This window comes from Nicotiana sylvestris, chromosome 12 (assembly GCF_000393655.2).
Source record: "Nicotiana sylvestris chromosome 12, ASM39365v2, whole genome shotgun sequence".
In the NCBI taxonomy this organism is placed as follows: domain Eukaryota; kingdom Viridiplantae; phylum Streptophyta; class Magnoliopsida; order Solanales; family Solanaceae; genus Nicotiana; species Nicotiana sylvestris.
In genome coordinates this window covers 66,584,578-66,600,792 of record NC_091068.1, presented here as the reverse complement: position 1 = coordinate 66,600,792, position 16,215 = coordinate 66,584,578, and the positions used below count along the sequence as shown (strand labels likewise).

Below are 16,215 nucleotides of genomic sequence, written 5' to 3'. Positions count from 1 at the left end.
CCCTTACTTGTCAGTATCAATGATATACAAAATGAATAAATGTCTCAAATATATCGGAGAAAGAATTAAAAATGTAGGGGGTTATCAGGAATTTAAATATAAGGGGTTATCGGTGCATTGTCATCGGTTATCGATTAAAGCAGTAGGTTTGATAAATAAAATATAGGTTACTGATGTTGATTACGCTGAACTCATCTTTCAGATATGTGTGACAGTGTAAGGAAAGATTATCTTGGCATGGTAGTTCAAAAAAAAGAATAAATTGGGATTCACGCCACTGGGTTGTTCCTTTAACAACTCTAAAACATGTTCTAAAATGGCAAAATATTAACAAAAGGATTTCCTCAAAATAGCTTCAAGAAAGCACGATGAAAATAAATTATTTGAAGTTTCACTGAAGAAGGAAATCCGGATCTCATATGATCCATGTTGTCCTTTTACTCTAAAATCTTTGTTTAAGTTAAACTTATGATCTTAAAATAAATTACAAGTTAATACTAAACTTATGCAACAATTCTCGGATATAGATCTCAGTTACATCGCAAAGGCAGAATAATCAATGAATTATTCCAAATTTTATTAGCAAAATCTGTATCCTGAATACAAAACAATGATTCCTCAGGGAACTTGAGCAAGAAGCCGGATAAGAAAACAAAATCAGAAGTGTCTTTTTTTTTTTTTTTTTTAATACGTCAGATTAAAAGGAAAACATGTGTAATGTGTAAATGTCCCAATTTTGTTCTGAAAGACTCTTCTTTTCAAGAAGATAGGACATTTTTAACCTCAGAAGTAACTTCTTTTGGTGTTTTTTCAGCATGAAGACTTGCAACAACACCCTTCTTGGAATAATAATTGATTACCTGCATATCAAACAATTTAACAATTAAAAAAAGAAAATAAACTTTTCATCTTCTTTCGTATGCATAAAGCAGATATATTTAACAACTTTTCTTGATTGACTCGCAAAATGGTGATCGGTAAATGCTCATATAACAAAAGCTGAAGTTAGCAAGAGCATGTACTAGCACTATACAGATATTGTTGTGCATCTATTGCTATTTGGTAAACGCTATATTGTTAGGGGTTGTTTGGCAATAATGGATAAGCAAAAATAATCCTTAGATAAAAATTTAACACCGCATTATTCTTTGATTGGTTATCCCAGGATTAAAAATAGTACCGGAATAACTTATACCTGTCAGAGGGTGGAATAACAATTCCAGAATAAGTTATCCCTGGATAAAGCAGTAAAATTGATAATTCCATGATTAATACAACATACCAAACAGTCGATAAGAAATAATACCAGGATAACTAATTCCAGCATATACTTGTCTTCAAACAAAACGACCCCTTAGTCCACTATTTCACTGTCATGTAGTACCTACTAATATCTTTGCTTCTGGAGGCTTTAAGCGGACTCTGAGATACTAAAATCCAAACAGACATCTTTTTCAGGATAGCCATCATATAGTCGAGGTTGAGGAAATCCGAATTAATTGTTTGTCTAGAGAAAATTACCTAGATACTATAGTTGTTTTTTTGTCTAGAGAAAAGTACCAAAATAACTGCTCTAGTGACTTGAAGTTATAGAAACGCAGTTTCCTAATTATCCTAATAGTTACTCGTGAATCAAAATTCAAATGACTGATAGTATACCTCTTTTAATAATCATCTCTACTACTTCACACCAGAAAGAGACTACTGCAACTCTAGCAATTTCAAATGATAAAAGGTACAAGTTTTGGAATAGTGTGTCAAACATATCTCTTTCTCAGCCTTTTTGGCTAAGATCAATTGTACTTAAGGCAACCCGATGCACTAAGTTCCCGCTATGCGCGGGATCCGGAGAAGGGCCAGACCACAATGGTCTATTGTACGCAGTCTTACCCTGCATTTCTGCAAGAAACTGTTTCCATGGCTCGAACCCGTAACCTCCCGCTAAGATCAATTGTACTCTTTGATCTTATTAGTTTACTATCTAATATGTGATAATTGACTCACATGATATGAACTAAATTTTGTCAAATGGAAGGCTCATCACGGGATAGTAGTGTGTCAACAATATAGCAACCCCTAAAGTGAATCCTTCTTTTGAAATTAATTAATACATCAAAAACAACAATTCAAATCGCTGTAAGAAATCTTGACATTTAGAATACAAATTATGCATGAAAAGCGGAGAGGGAATATTGGCACTGGACGCTATTAATCAGGCCCTCTATTGAAGATCCTAATTGTCTCATAGAGTTAGAATGACACTTGTAAGGTAGGAAATAGCAGATTTCTCAGTTATAAAAAGGAGTTAGAATGACATTGTTATGGCACCATTCAACTTGGGATAATTTATTATGAGAGGACCAAATGAACTGTAAGAACGTACCGGTTCAGTTTGACGGTGAAATGCATCTAGCCTTGATTTGAGAACCTCAGCAGTATCATCTTTCCGTTGAATTAAAGGCTCTCCAGTGATCTGTACGCAGAAGATACATCATTAAATCGCTTAATGATATTTTGGAAGAACTAATATCATTGATCATCTTTAACTACAGCATGAACTTGAATGCATACAGTTTCTTCTGAGGAAATACTGAAGAAAAAGGGATGCTGGTTCAAATTTTACAATTTAAGATTAATTTTAATGGTTATTATCCAATTTAAGAAAAAGTCCCATTGTTAGAATATCCACATACATTGAGAAAGGAAATCAGCTGTATATAATTTGTCTATATAACTTATCTGAACCAATGCAACATAACTGAAGGATTTGAGTTCTCTCTCCAGCATTTAACAGGGAAATGGTTAATGTTAGACATGAAGACATAAGACCAAGAATATTTTTATAAAAGCCAAAACTAAATCATCTTGCCAGGTACGTCGTTCGAAAAATTTAAGGGTCAGAGACTACACTCCCTTCAGCTAATTACTGAACAAGTTTAAGGTTCCTTAAGTAAGAAATTTTTAACAAGTAAACGAACTCAGAAAAAGCCATAAGAACGTAGCTGAGCTCCCTAAATATTATCTTTGGATTTGGAAGCTAGAGAAGGAAACAATACAGCTATGGTAGTATGGTTTTAATCGTCACTGTTGCTGGTTTAGCAAGCTGATCTCCCAGAAATTTGTTTCATAGTTTAGCAAAGACAGAGGGGCCAGGTAACACCTACCAACCAGTATAATTCGTTTTCAGCAATGGCATATAAAGCGAGAAGGAAAATGCAAAGGCTGATCTAGGATTTCTAGAACATAGGTGCACCACTGAAAAAACGAGAAAAAAGAAGTACCAAGTGGGAATAGGCCCATGTTCCCGTGGATAAATAACTCAGCATTCAATCAGGTGCACCATTCAACATTTTTGGAGCATGGGAGCCAATAGATAATATTAGATCAATTTTACAAAATATATACACAAACTACCTAGTTTGACGGAAAGACTATGGGTTCACGTGCACGGTAAAAATGGCCTAAATCCACCCGAGTAAATGCAGCCACTAAACACATAGCAACCATATTTTTCCATTCACATAGAAAATACTGTAGAAAAATTTGCAATTTAGCAAACTTACATCATCGACACCAGGAACTTTTGGAGGTTGGAATTTGGTGTGGTAAGATCTACCACTTGAAGGATGGATCCATCGGCCCGTGATCCGCTCTTCCAAGATTGCATCATCAATTGCAAAATTGAGCACCTTATCAATCTTGGTCCCCTGCTTCTGAAGCATCTCATCTAGCTGTATCCCATCAAATTTAAAAATAAGAACACAAATAAGATGAAGTCAACATCCAAAATTTACATAGTTTTCGCCAACCTTTTCTGCTTGAGCCACTGTCCTTGGGAAACCATCAAGAATGAAGCCCTTTTGACATGAAGCTTTCTTCATTGCTTCATCAATTATGCCAACAACTAAGTCATCCGACACAAGTTGACCCTGTAAAAATCTTAAAAATAACATTATTCACAAACAAAAAGGCAAGCACTCAAAATAACATTAGAAAGTTGTTTTGCAAAAAACCAACTGTTACTTACGTTGTCCATAGCTTCTTTGGCCTTAATTCCAAGTGGAGTTTTAGCAACAACAGCAGCTCTGAGCATATCACCCGTGGCCAAATGGCACAAACAAAATTCATCCTTAATGATAGGAGATTGTGTACCCTTTCCGGATCCAGGTGGACCTGCCATTAGTTTCTCATTGTTAACACCAAATTTGAACGTCACTAACCACTATAATCTATAACATCATTTAATTTTAGCATACTGTTTCGCAAAAGTAGTACATGTTATGACGATTACGTAGCAGTGAAAAAGAAGCCAGGTGAATGCTATACTACGTGAGATACACATTATCAAACATACGGCACAAGATTGTTGAATTCCATACAAGTGGAAAAGACAACATTTTTTTTAACTTGCATTTCATGACATTAGCAGCATCTAATATAAATTCACATTTGTGTCAATAAAAGCCAAAAGAAGAAGAAAAAGCAATTGCTCTAGAAGATTGAAGTTAACTTTTTAACTACAGAAATTTCCTGCCATTGGATATCAATGCAAGCTGTGAATATCTGTTCTATCCTATGCTAGGTAACTAGTGGTGTTCGCTGCAGAAAACAAGATACCAAAACAAGAAAGGAAAAAATGACAGCTTTTATTATCCTCTTACCTCTACAGGCTTTTAGTCAAGTTAAAAAGTTGCAGCTTCATTCATTGTCCATTCTCCTACAAGCTTGCTTGAGAATTAGCAACAACAACAACATACCCAGTAAAATCCCACTAGTGGGGTCTGGGGAGGATAGGATGTACGCAGACTTTACCCCTACCCCGGAAGGGTAGAGAGGCTGTTTCCGGGAGACCCTCGGCTCAACAGGAGATATATTAATTTCAAAAAGACACGAAAGGAGAGATAGGTAACAACAAAAAAGCAAGAGAAGTGATAATAATATCTTAAAATAGACCAAATAGGTGAAAGGGAGTGCAATAATAAAATCATATGCAAAATAACAAAATAGTGTGAACATAACATATACCGCTAGCAGACCTAGGCATAACTCTATCAGACTACCCTGTACAAAGAGGGAAAAACTATGAACTACACCTAGCCTACAACCCTAATGCTCGACCTCCACGCTTTCATATCAAGAGCCATGTCCTCGGAAATCTCGAGTCGCGTCATGTCTTGCCTGATCACCTCTCCCCAATTCTTCTTAGGACGCCCTCTACCTCTTCTCGTACCTGCCAAAGCCAACCGTTCGCACCTCCTAACCGGGGAATCTATGGTTCTCCTCCGCACGTGTCCAAACCACCTAAGCCTCGCTTCCCGCATCTTGTCGTCCACAGGAGCAACGCCCACCTTCTCCCTAATAACTTCATTCCTTATCTTATCCAGTTTAGTATGCCCGCACATCCATCTCAACATCCCCATCTCGGCTACATTCATCTTCTGGATATGTGAATTCTTAACTGGCCAACACTCAGCCCCATATAACATAGCCGGCCTAACCACCGCTCTGTAGAACTTACCTTTGAGTTTCAATGGTATCCTCTTGTCACACAGGACTCCAGATTCTAACCGCCATTTCATCCACCCCACCACAATGCGGTGCGTGACATCCCCGTCGATCTCCCCATCACCTTGGATAATAGACCCTAGGTACTTGAAACTCTCTCTCTTGGGGATGACTTGTGAGTCGAGCCTCACCACCCCGTCGATTGCTTGAGAATTAGCATGATACCAAAACCATTCAACTTGAATACTCTGGCACACGCAGTAAATACAGTTTAAAGCTTCCATCAAGCAAGTACCCCTCATTCCCAAATTAGGTTGCGTCCTTGAATTCATTAAACTATTTAAAATCTAAACTTTAATGTGATATTTTCTCCGGGGGCAGCTCAATGATATATAGGGTGAAATTAAAAAATAGCCAGATTTACAAGTGTTAATTGAAAAATAGCTACGGTTTCAAAAGTAATCGAAATTTAGCCAATTTTCATGTAAAGATAAATCTGAACAAAAACACTATTCAAAATCCAGAAAATATTCCAGCATAATATACTAGAGTTAGAATTTTTTTACATGTGAACTTCCAGCATAATATACTAGAGTTCCAGTATAATATACTGGAGTTCCAACATAATATGCTGGAAGTTCATACACATGTGCTCCAATCTCCAGTATATTATGCTGGAACTTTCCATGTGGTGGAGTTCCAGCATAATATGCTGGAAGTTCATACATAGGTGCACCAATCCCTAGTATATTATGCTAGAACTTTCCGTGTTGAAGCAAAATGATGGATATTTTTCAATGACTTTGCAAACGATGACTATTTTTTAATTACCAGTAACTGGCTAGCCCATGCTATTTTCACTGATATATGTGGCCCAAAGCCAAACTTCAATAAGGGGCCCTAAGCTTTTTGTTATAGAACAAATTTTATATATATATATATATATATATATATATATATATATATATATATATATATATATATTTGAAGTTTATTTTTCTGGCTTTTGGAGATGTAAAATTATTAATAATTTATTTATTAAATATTTCAAATGCATAATAATAAAAATATAGTACAACCAAACATGATTCAACAAATAGATATAACTACATATATTTTTGTTGCTTCAATATTCTTGATGCAATGGAAAAAAATTGAGAACAAACAAAAGAGGTCACAATTGTATTTCTGCACTTTTATTTTATGAATAGTTTATAAAATAGTTACTCACACATTAACACGAGAATTCTAGAGAAGGCCAAACGAGTGTAGGATAGTAAAAATGAATATTATGGATTTTTAAAGTTTGGATTGGATTGGATATTTTAAGTTTGAATTCGGATTAATCGGTATGGATATTTTGGATTTTCGATTTTGAGCTTAACGTTTCTTCTTTCTACGATAATGAACATCCAAATGAGATATTCATGTTAAATTGCCTAAAAAGTTCTTCATTTTCACCGAAGTCATTCAAATAAGTATTCAAGTAATAAAATCATCATCAAAAAAATACAACAAAGACATTACTAAGGTTGATAAGAAGTAGCAATAGTAAAATCATGTCTAGATAGAAAGTATTCTCATAGTAACTTAATAATTAGTATTGAATATATGAGATTATGTCTCATGGTTAGGATATTGGACTTGATTCTATTGGTATATGGATAATGGACTAAATATAAAATATAAAAATTTCGGATTTTCGATTATCCAAAAATCTTAAGTACCAAATTCAATATCCAATCCAAAAACCAAAAATTTTAAAAATTAAATCTAAAATCCAATCCATAATCCGAAAATCCAAATAAAAAATCTAAACAATTCAAATTTCGATTTGGATTGCGGCCCTATATGTAACTACAACTGTTGGGAAATTTTGCACCCCCCCCACCCCCACCCCCACCCACCAAAAGTAGGAGGCACAAAGCAGCTGCTTCATCTGCGCCTCTGATTTTCTCTATCAAATTAACTTTTAACGTTAATACTTAAATAAATTTTTTTCAAGTACCAGCAAATACTGACATGATGTATAACTCAAATTAAAAATCACAACTTGGTATCCAGCCAAATATTGTCATGAACAGGGAGTAACTAGGGATTCAGAATTCTGATGCTAAATTGCTAATGTAAATGTTTTACCCCAGATCCTATAAAAATAAAAACACAGCAAGAACCAAACAAGAGAGACTACATATAGGATACTACATCACATACTCTGCATTAAACATTGAGAAGAAGTAACAGGAGACAAAAAGAGCAGATCCCATAAAAATCAAGACTTGTCCATAAAAGCCGTCAACCACAGGAAGAACCAGACAAGGGTAACAGAGACAAACTTACGAATATATATGATATGATAACAGGTATGTGAAAAAGAGACACTAAATTCTGTTATTAAGTTTTGAACCCATAATGTGTTCATAAGAATTTTAAAGGCAAAACACATCAAATTTAAAAAAAAATACCAATGAGAATGAGGCGTTTGTCAGGCTTGGAAGAACATCTCAAACGGCGGAGAACTTCAGACAGAAGGCTTTCTGAAGGAACATCTTCCAATGAAGCAGCCATGTTTAACTTATTCTTGCCTTTGTCTTTTTCTCTGGTTTCCCTTATAATGGGATTCTGGGTTTGGTAGATTAGAGGTTAGGTACACCAACCTATAGATACACAAAGTTGTAGGTAAGAATGGGTACAATAGACGCTAGTTACAGGAGGGTTTATTTTTGTATTACAAATTTGCGGACCCAATCTTATAGTTATGTATCCATAAAAATTTGGGCTCATCAAATTGTGAAACAAAAAAGTTACTCGTACAATTAGTGTTAGATATATGAGATACAAAAATATAACGGGAGCTTAGTACGATGGATTTTTTTTTTTATGCGTAGTAACAGCAGCAGAGAGCAGACCACAAGGGATAAAAGGTACAGTAAAGTCAATGACGGACTTGTCCGAGAAGCTATTTGTTGGAATTTGAGCCGCTTTTCCTCGATTGGTGGGCCAGTTTCTACAAAGGCGCTTTTTTATATGTATGTTATATTTTGTTATTTTCTCATGTATTAGAAGCAACAGTGAGATGACTGTATCATCAATATCAACAAGGTGAATTCTTCATCATAAACAGATTCGGAAAGCCAGTCTACCACTAAGATTCATGGCAGAGACAAACATATTACGCATGAACAAAATCAAATAACCAAAATAAGACTAACTAAACAACTGAAATACTGAAATTCCCGACATGATACCAGTTCTTCAAGGAAAATATCGATTTTAAAAGGTTTCACAACTAAAATAATATTTCAAGGCATGAAAAATAACCAAAATCATGCAAACAAATAAAACGCCAAAACAAAAGATATATAAAGCCATAGAAATTGAAGAACGCTAAAGAAAGATTATGGCAAGATAATAGTTATCCAAAAAAAACCTGATTCTCATAAGCTTTCATGATATAAAGAAAAAATCAAAGTCATGAAACCACATCAAATGACCAAAATCTGTCCAACAAAAAAAAAACATAAATTTGGTTACAACTTTGCTTTGCTGATTAGCGCTGTCAAATACAAAAATAAACGGGATTAACAGAGAATGAGATGGTAAAATACAACATAAATTTATTTTATTTAAAAAATAAAAGGATCCATGAAAGTTTAGTTATAAAAGAAAGGCATAAAAAAGAAACAAAAAACTAATGTCAAAGTACTACAAACCGACAACCTTACCTAAACAAAATATAAAAAACCATTTATCAACTTTATGTTGAAAAAAAAAGGTAAAAATATATAGTTGGACCTTAGATCAAAATTTTCAACTCTAAAACTTTATAAGAATAGCTCCAGAGCAAAATTATATATATATATATATATATATATATAAAATTACAAAGTTTATGATAAGGTTTGATTATATTATAACGAGCTTTCATTCGTAAAGCTACAACATTTGAAAATATAAATAAATATTATTTTGAAGTTTGAGTCAATTAAAATTTTAAGAAAGTTCAGCTTTTGTCTAGAACATGAAAAAAGCAAATTCTTTAAACTTTGCTTGAATTTAATGAGCATTTAAGCCATTCAAAAGAATTAATTTAAATAGTCACCCACCGAACTATATATTTAGCTAATAAATGTATTATATATATATATATATATATATATATATACTTCATTAATACGTAGAGGAGGAAAAGAAAACTTTACAACTTTGACTAGGGGTGTACAGGCCAAACCGTCAAGCCAAACCGAACCGACGAACCAAGTCAAACCGAAGAAAAAAATCGACTTGTGGTTTGGTTTGGTTGGTTTGGTGTTGGAAAATAAAAAACCGATCACTCTTGGTTTGGTTTGGTATTAACAAAAAAAAAGTCAAACCGAATCTAAACCAAACCGACATAGTATATATATATATATATATTAAAAAATTTATACATAAAAATAATAATTAAAATCTAATTTGTAAGTATTTTCTTAACTATTTTATAGTTTTCAATGTCTTAAGATAGGAGTATTATTTAGGAAATTCTTACCTCCTATAGCAAAGGTTAATACCTTATTTATTTTAAATAAATATCATTTAAAAAAAATATATTCTATAGATAGCTTTTAAGGTTTATAGCAAAATATTTAATTTTGGTTACCTCCTAACCCTAAGCCACTAAATATACTAACCAGTTACACTATTTTCTTTCTCTCTCTACTTTGATACATCTCATTCTCTTCCCCCGTTCCATTAAAATTTCTCAGTGTAAATAAAATCCCATACTTCCTCTCTCACGCTTTGTTCCCTAACATACCAGATCCCCCGCCACCATTAACGCCTAAATTGACCCACCTCCGCCGTCTACCACCACGGATTCCCTACTTGGACCTGCCACCTTTTCCCACTTCCACTACCAAGGTCCGCCTTTTATGCAGCTACGGTGGGCACATAGTTTCAGATCTTTCACATTCCAATTTGACCGGTCTAACTGTTGAGCACGAAGAAGAACACGACCTTGAAAACATGCAATTCTCAGTTGCATTAGTTCCTTATGAACTCGTCAGTTCAGTGGACGGTACCATATAATTCAAGCGATTGAATATCCCTTTGCTTGACGTTAGATCAAGAAAACAATAAGCACGGATTTCTCAATGGTAATCGATGACAAGGCCTCAATCGAAGTGGAAGACGATTTAATAGACCGGATACTAGGTGGATTATTTCATTGCTCGACGACGGATTCGCCGGAAATTAAGGTTTGTTTTTGAACAAAGACGACGGAGTTTGGGGCTGAGCAACTTGATTTTTTGTTAATATATTTCAATGTATTTTCGATGTATCACGATATATTTTCATATATTTCACTGTATTCATTGTCTTTTTTTTCATTGTAATTCAATGTATCTCGTTGTATTTCATGTATTTCATTGTATTCACTGTCTTTTTTTTATTGTATTTCAATGTATCCCGCTGTATTATATGTATTTCATTATATTCACTATCTCGCTATATGCCATGAATGTATTCATATTTTTTTAATTAATATAATTTATGTATTCAAATGTATTATATAATTTCTCTGAAGATTGCTATGTTTTTGGGTATTTTTTGGTTGAGAATCTTCTTTATAACTAAAATACAAAGTTTGTGTGTTATAATTGAGTTTTTTGAGTTATATTAGGAGTCTATTATGTTAATTGATTCACTTTCCGTTTTAAAAATAGTGTAATCCCTTATTTCACGCCGTGAATACAGTCGAATACAGTTGAATACAATAATCTGTCTAGCTGTAATCCCATGTTTCACTCCATGAATATAGTCGAATACACTCGAATACAACAACTAATTAGCTGGACTTCCCAGATTCACGCCTATTTTTGCTACTGTATTCATGAATAAATAGCTTAAATACATCAAATACATCTTATAACCACACAAAAGGTATCTATAATCCGTAATATAGCAAATGATATCTATAGATGACTAATTACTACCAAAAGATAGTGCTTTATGAAAATTTCTCTATTATTTATTTGTGGAATTGTAAATTTACTATCCACTTAGTAGATTCTATCTACACAACCCAAATTTGAAGCCCAAACTAAAACCCAATAAGGCAAAAAGACAATAAATTAGGTCATTCTTTATCTTCATTCTTCCGTATCTTTCCCATCTTCTAACTCCAAAGTCAAAGAACCCCAAATAGTGAAAACTCTTCCATCTACTTCACTGGAGCTTCTTAACAAGAATTGCAAAGTAGGAAGCTCCTTTGGTAAGCTAAAGTATTATATTAAACTAATTATGTTATTTTATCCCTTTAGATTATTAAACTAATTATGAATTTGATTCTATCTTTATATTGTTTAACATGTAATTGTTTTTTTTTTCTAGAATGTTCAGGTGACCCTTTGAGTATTGATTAGTTCAAAACATTCATGGTGCTTGGCTGCTTGCTGCTTCTTTCTAACTTTTTTCTTGGCCAACTTTAATTAACTTAATATTTTTTGTGGGACGTAAGTTGGGTTGTAGACTTAGTAGCTTTTGGTTTATCACATGTTTGTTGTCATTTTCTATTATGGAAGGTCTTGGAATTATGATTCATATGGGCAGTTGCTATTCCTCGTAAATTATTTTAATGAATAGTAATTATGCGGACAATTGGTGATTGCTTGATCTCTTTTTCAAGCATAATATTACTAAAAAGGAAAATTGAAAAATCGAAGAAACCGAAAATAAACCGAAAAACCGAGGAAACCGATAAAAACCGAAACCGAAAAACCGAGTATATGTTGGTTTGATTTGATTTTAAATTTAGTAAACCGATATAATTGATTTGATTTTGGTTTAATAAAAAATCGAACCAAACCGCCTCACGTACACCCCTAACTTTGACTATGGTTGTTGCCCGGGCTAATCGTAACTAGTTTATCAAAGGCAACTGAGTTTTTTTTATTTTTTTTTACAATTTCTATATATTTCGTTTTAAAAGTCCTGACAACTGAATAATGCCCTAATTACTATCGTGATTAGTGCTTCTTCCCAGGCATTTTAGAATCGCTACTGGGGGCGTTCATAAAAATCCAAAAAATCAAATCAAATCAATCAAAAAAATTGATACTTTTTAGGTTTGGTTTAATTTTTGAGAAAATCTCACTTTATACTCATTAAACCTAAACTATTTACCCTTAAATACCCAAACCTAAACTATTTACTTTTCCTATCTATGCAACCAAGATTATTTACCCGACAAAATTTAACGTTACCTACGGAGAAACCTTCAGAGGAAGAATTTGAGAATATTTAGGTCCTGTGCGCAAATCTCAATGAAGCAAAAAAAAATACCATAATCCTCTATTCATAACAACCACACTGTGAAGCAAAATCCAGACTTAAAATTTATAAAAAATCTTCATTAAGAGGGTCAACCCAAGCTATTGCTCTACATCATCTTCTTATAATTTTTATGTGAGTATGAAGACCCACCATTGTTGAGCTTGAAGCTCCAGAATTTGAAATTTTATTTTGAAGATTTATTGTTTGATTTGATGTGGTGCTATAAAATATTGCTTATAGTATCTTCGAGTAAGCTTCCCAGATCTAAATTTTTATGTGTATTTGAATACCCACCGTTGTTGGGCTTGAAGCCCAATTTTATTTTTGAAGATTTCTTGTTTGATTCAAAGTGGGTGCTGTTAAATGTTGCTTATAGTACCTCCTGGAAGTTCATACTGAAATTTGATTGCATTTGGAGTTGATTTAAAGTGATTAAGATCGAAATTTTCAGCTGAAAATCGAAGAAGAACACAGTTACCCAATAGTATACCGCTATGGTATACAATATGCTGTAGGAGTATATAGCTATACTGCAACAGTATACTATTATAGTTTACAATATACTGCAATGGTATATTGTAATAATCGAAGAAGAACATAGTTATCTAACAGTATACCGCTACAATATACAATATACTATAGGAGTATATAGTTATACTGTAACAATATACTATTATAGTGTACAATATATTGTTATAGTATACTGCAATAATATGCAATATACTATAACAGTATGTTGTAATAGTGTACAATATACTATAATAGTATACTTATTACCCGTAAATTCACTTGCTTTTTCCTTTTTAATTTGCTTTAAGCTTTTACTCAGCATGAGGGGTAAATTGAAAATGCAAAAAATAAATAAATTGAATTAGACCCTTAATAATGTAACGGTATACTCTTACAATTAGACCCTTCTAAAATTTTTATTGACAATTGATATTATTTCAGTTTAATAATTGAATTAAATTTTTTTAACTCTCTGCGTACAATTGTATACCCTATTGGTATATCTATATATTATATTGATAACATATGTTAGTTTATATTTTTTTTGGTTATATTAGCTACATTTAATTAGTACACAATTTGATTTTTCGTTAGTAATAGTATAAAAAAAGAAAAATATAAAATATTGAAAACAGTAAATGAAATTAGATTACGAAGAGAAAAAAATATATATAAAAAAAAGTTAAATGAAATTAGAAAAGGAAAAAGGAAAAAATAAGAAGAAAACAAGAAAAAAGAAAAGGAGAAAAGAAAAAAGAAAGAAAGAAAAGAAGCATAGAAATAAAAAAAATTGGAGAATAAAGAAAAAATTCCCACAAAAATTACTATGGGTAGTAAATGTAATTAGTTTATGGATAGAAAAATAAATGGGTAGACAAGGGTAAATAGTTCTATTTTTGTGGGTAACTGTGTCATTCTCCCTTAATTTTGGTTTGAAGTTAAGAAACCGATAAAATTTGGTTTGGTTTGGTTTGGTTTGGTTTTGGTTTTAATCAAAAAATAGCCAAAAAAATCGAACCAAACCGACTATAGAAATAGCTATTTAAATTTATCATTACACCTATATGTATGTATATTTTTATATAAAGTTTTTAAAATTATATGGTACATATTAGTCGTTTGTATTTTTAGTCTAGTTCTTTGGTATTATAATAATCTAATTCGTTGCTTTTACATTCTAGTTTAATTGTTAATTTTCTTTTGTTAAGTACAAGAATTTAATTCATGTTAAAAATAATTGATTTTTAATTGAATACTTAAAATATTCATTATTGTTTGATTCAATCATCATCAATATATCTTGGTAAATGATAAATTTCTCAAAAAGCAACTGGTTTGATAGTGTTATGTTGAAAATGTAGTCGCTAGAATATGTGTTTGAGTATGTCTCATATTTAAGATAAAAAAACAAATAAACGAAAAAAACAAAAAAAACTAACAAAATAAAACCCAACTTAATTGGTTTGGTTTCAATATTTAAAAAATCAACTTACTTGATTTGATTTATTTTTAGGAAAAAATCGATCCAAACCGTACCATAAGCCGCACTCTCTACCTCACATATTTTCAGGAATCTATCAAAGAAGTCGAAGATCTCCTCTTCTGTTTGTTAATGCTTATTTGGATCGACGCCTCAGTCTCCTTATACAGGCCACTATCCAAATAGGAATGTCAACTGAGGCAGGGCGGGGCGAGGCAGGGCAGGGTAAACACTTAATAGCGCAGGGCAGGGGATAAGATAAATAGGGCGTGGCGGGGTGGGATAGGACAAAACTTAATTTTTTTTTAAAATTTCAATGGGGGCAAGGCAGGTTGCAGGTGAGCTCTTAGTTCCAATAGAGAGCAATTGGGTAGCCTGAGGCCCAATACGAAAAGCCCTTTTTAAGAAAAGAGCTTTAAAGCAAAGGCCTTGCCACCATTAGAAAGAGATAACAGTCTTCTTATGCTAGCTATATACAAATGTTAAACTATAAGAAAAGAGCGAAACGAGCTGACAATAATGATATGCATATTTCTGAAAGCACATTGAAGCAGAGGCATATAGACACTTCTAGTTCCCAAAATATTTTGTTATTTCTTATGAGAAACGAACAAGCAGATGAAGTTATTTTTTTGTGTAAATGTAGTTGATAAACGACATTCAGAAATAACTATCGCAAAAACCATGAATATGAAAACAAAAGTTACTGTTAATTGATTATATATATTGGATATGTGCCAGAATGGTTACTAATACATGCCAATTTTAAATGTTTCAATAAAAGTGAAAAGGTAAAAAACAATTAACATACTGCAAAATGAAATAAAGGAAAAAATGAAAGAAAACTAAATGGGGCGGGGCGGGACAAATTTTATTAAAAATGCTAAACGTGGCAGGAATGGGCGGGTTAAAATCTTAGCGGGTCAAGAGTTGTCCTTCCCCGCCCTATTAACATCCCAATATCCAAAACTCTTTGGTTTCAATCGATTTGGTCCGGAAGTCAACCTTAACAGTCAAATCTTTAATTTCAGTTTTCCGAACATTCGGCCTAGAAACATCACTGAAAGAAAAACTCATCGGTCGGTCATTGCCCACCAACATCTGCTATGCCGGTCATTGATAGCCATCAAAATACTTGAAGCTTTAGATTTGAATTTGGATTTTTTAAAAGTATTATTCGTTTAGATGGTGTGTTGTTGCAAACAATGTTTTGTGATGATTTAAAGTTGATTTTTGATGGATTTCAGATTGTAACTCGAAGAAAAAGAAAAATACGCATTAAAGTTGTATTATAGTTGTATATAAATTATAGGAAAAATGGCATCCGGGCCACTTAAACTTGTATCCATTTGTCACCTGTCACGACCCAAGTTCGCCCTCCGTGAACTGTCATGATGGCACCTAGT

General features: G+C 33.0%; 1 protein-coding gene across 2 annotated transcripts; it reads right to left on the bottom strand.

The window, feature by feature from the left end:
• Nucleotides 1-534: 534 nt before the first annotated feature.
• Nucleotides 535-8,145, bottom strand: LOC104231798 (adenylate kinase 4). 2 transcript variants are annotated; one of them, XM_070165461.1, is made up of 6 exons: nucleotides 7,971-8,145; nucleotides 4,028-4,173; nucleotides 3,810-3,929; nucleotides 3,564-3,731; nucleotides 2,384-2,473; nucleotides 535-860 (listed from the first exon to the last, which is right to left on the bottom strand). In XM_070165461.1, exons 1-6 carry the CDS (start codon nucleotides 8,071-8,073, stop codon nucleotides 759-761), a joined length of 729 nt encoding a protein of 242 aa, XP_070021562.1. In that variant the 5' UTR covers nucleotides 8,074-8,145; the 3' UTR covers nucleotides 535-758. The 2 variants fall into 2 exon arrangements, with proteins under 2 accessions (XP_070021562.1, XP_070021563.1); XM_070165462.1 differs by lacking the exon at nucleotides 535-860 and adding an exon at nucleotides 1,193-1,235 and having other exon boundaries at nucleotides 7,971-8,121.
• Between the last annotated feature and the right edge of the window lie 8,070 nt (nucleotides 8,146-16,215).

Coding starts and splice junctions, on each gene's coding strand:
- LOC104231798 (XM_070165461.1), bottom strand. CDS start 8,073: ATGGCTGCTTCATTGGAAGATGTTCCTTCAGAAAGCCTTCTGTCTGAA. Junction 2,474..3,563: donor AAGTTCCTGGTGTCGATGAT/GTAAGTTTGCTA, acceptor TTCTGCGTACAG/ATCACTGGAGAGCCTTTAAT. Junction 861..2,383: donor TTCACCGTCAAACTGAACCG/GTACGTTCTTAC, acceptor TTTGATATGCAG/GTAATCAATTATTATTCCAA.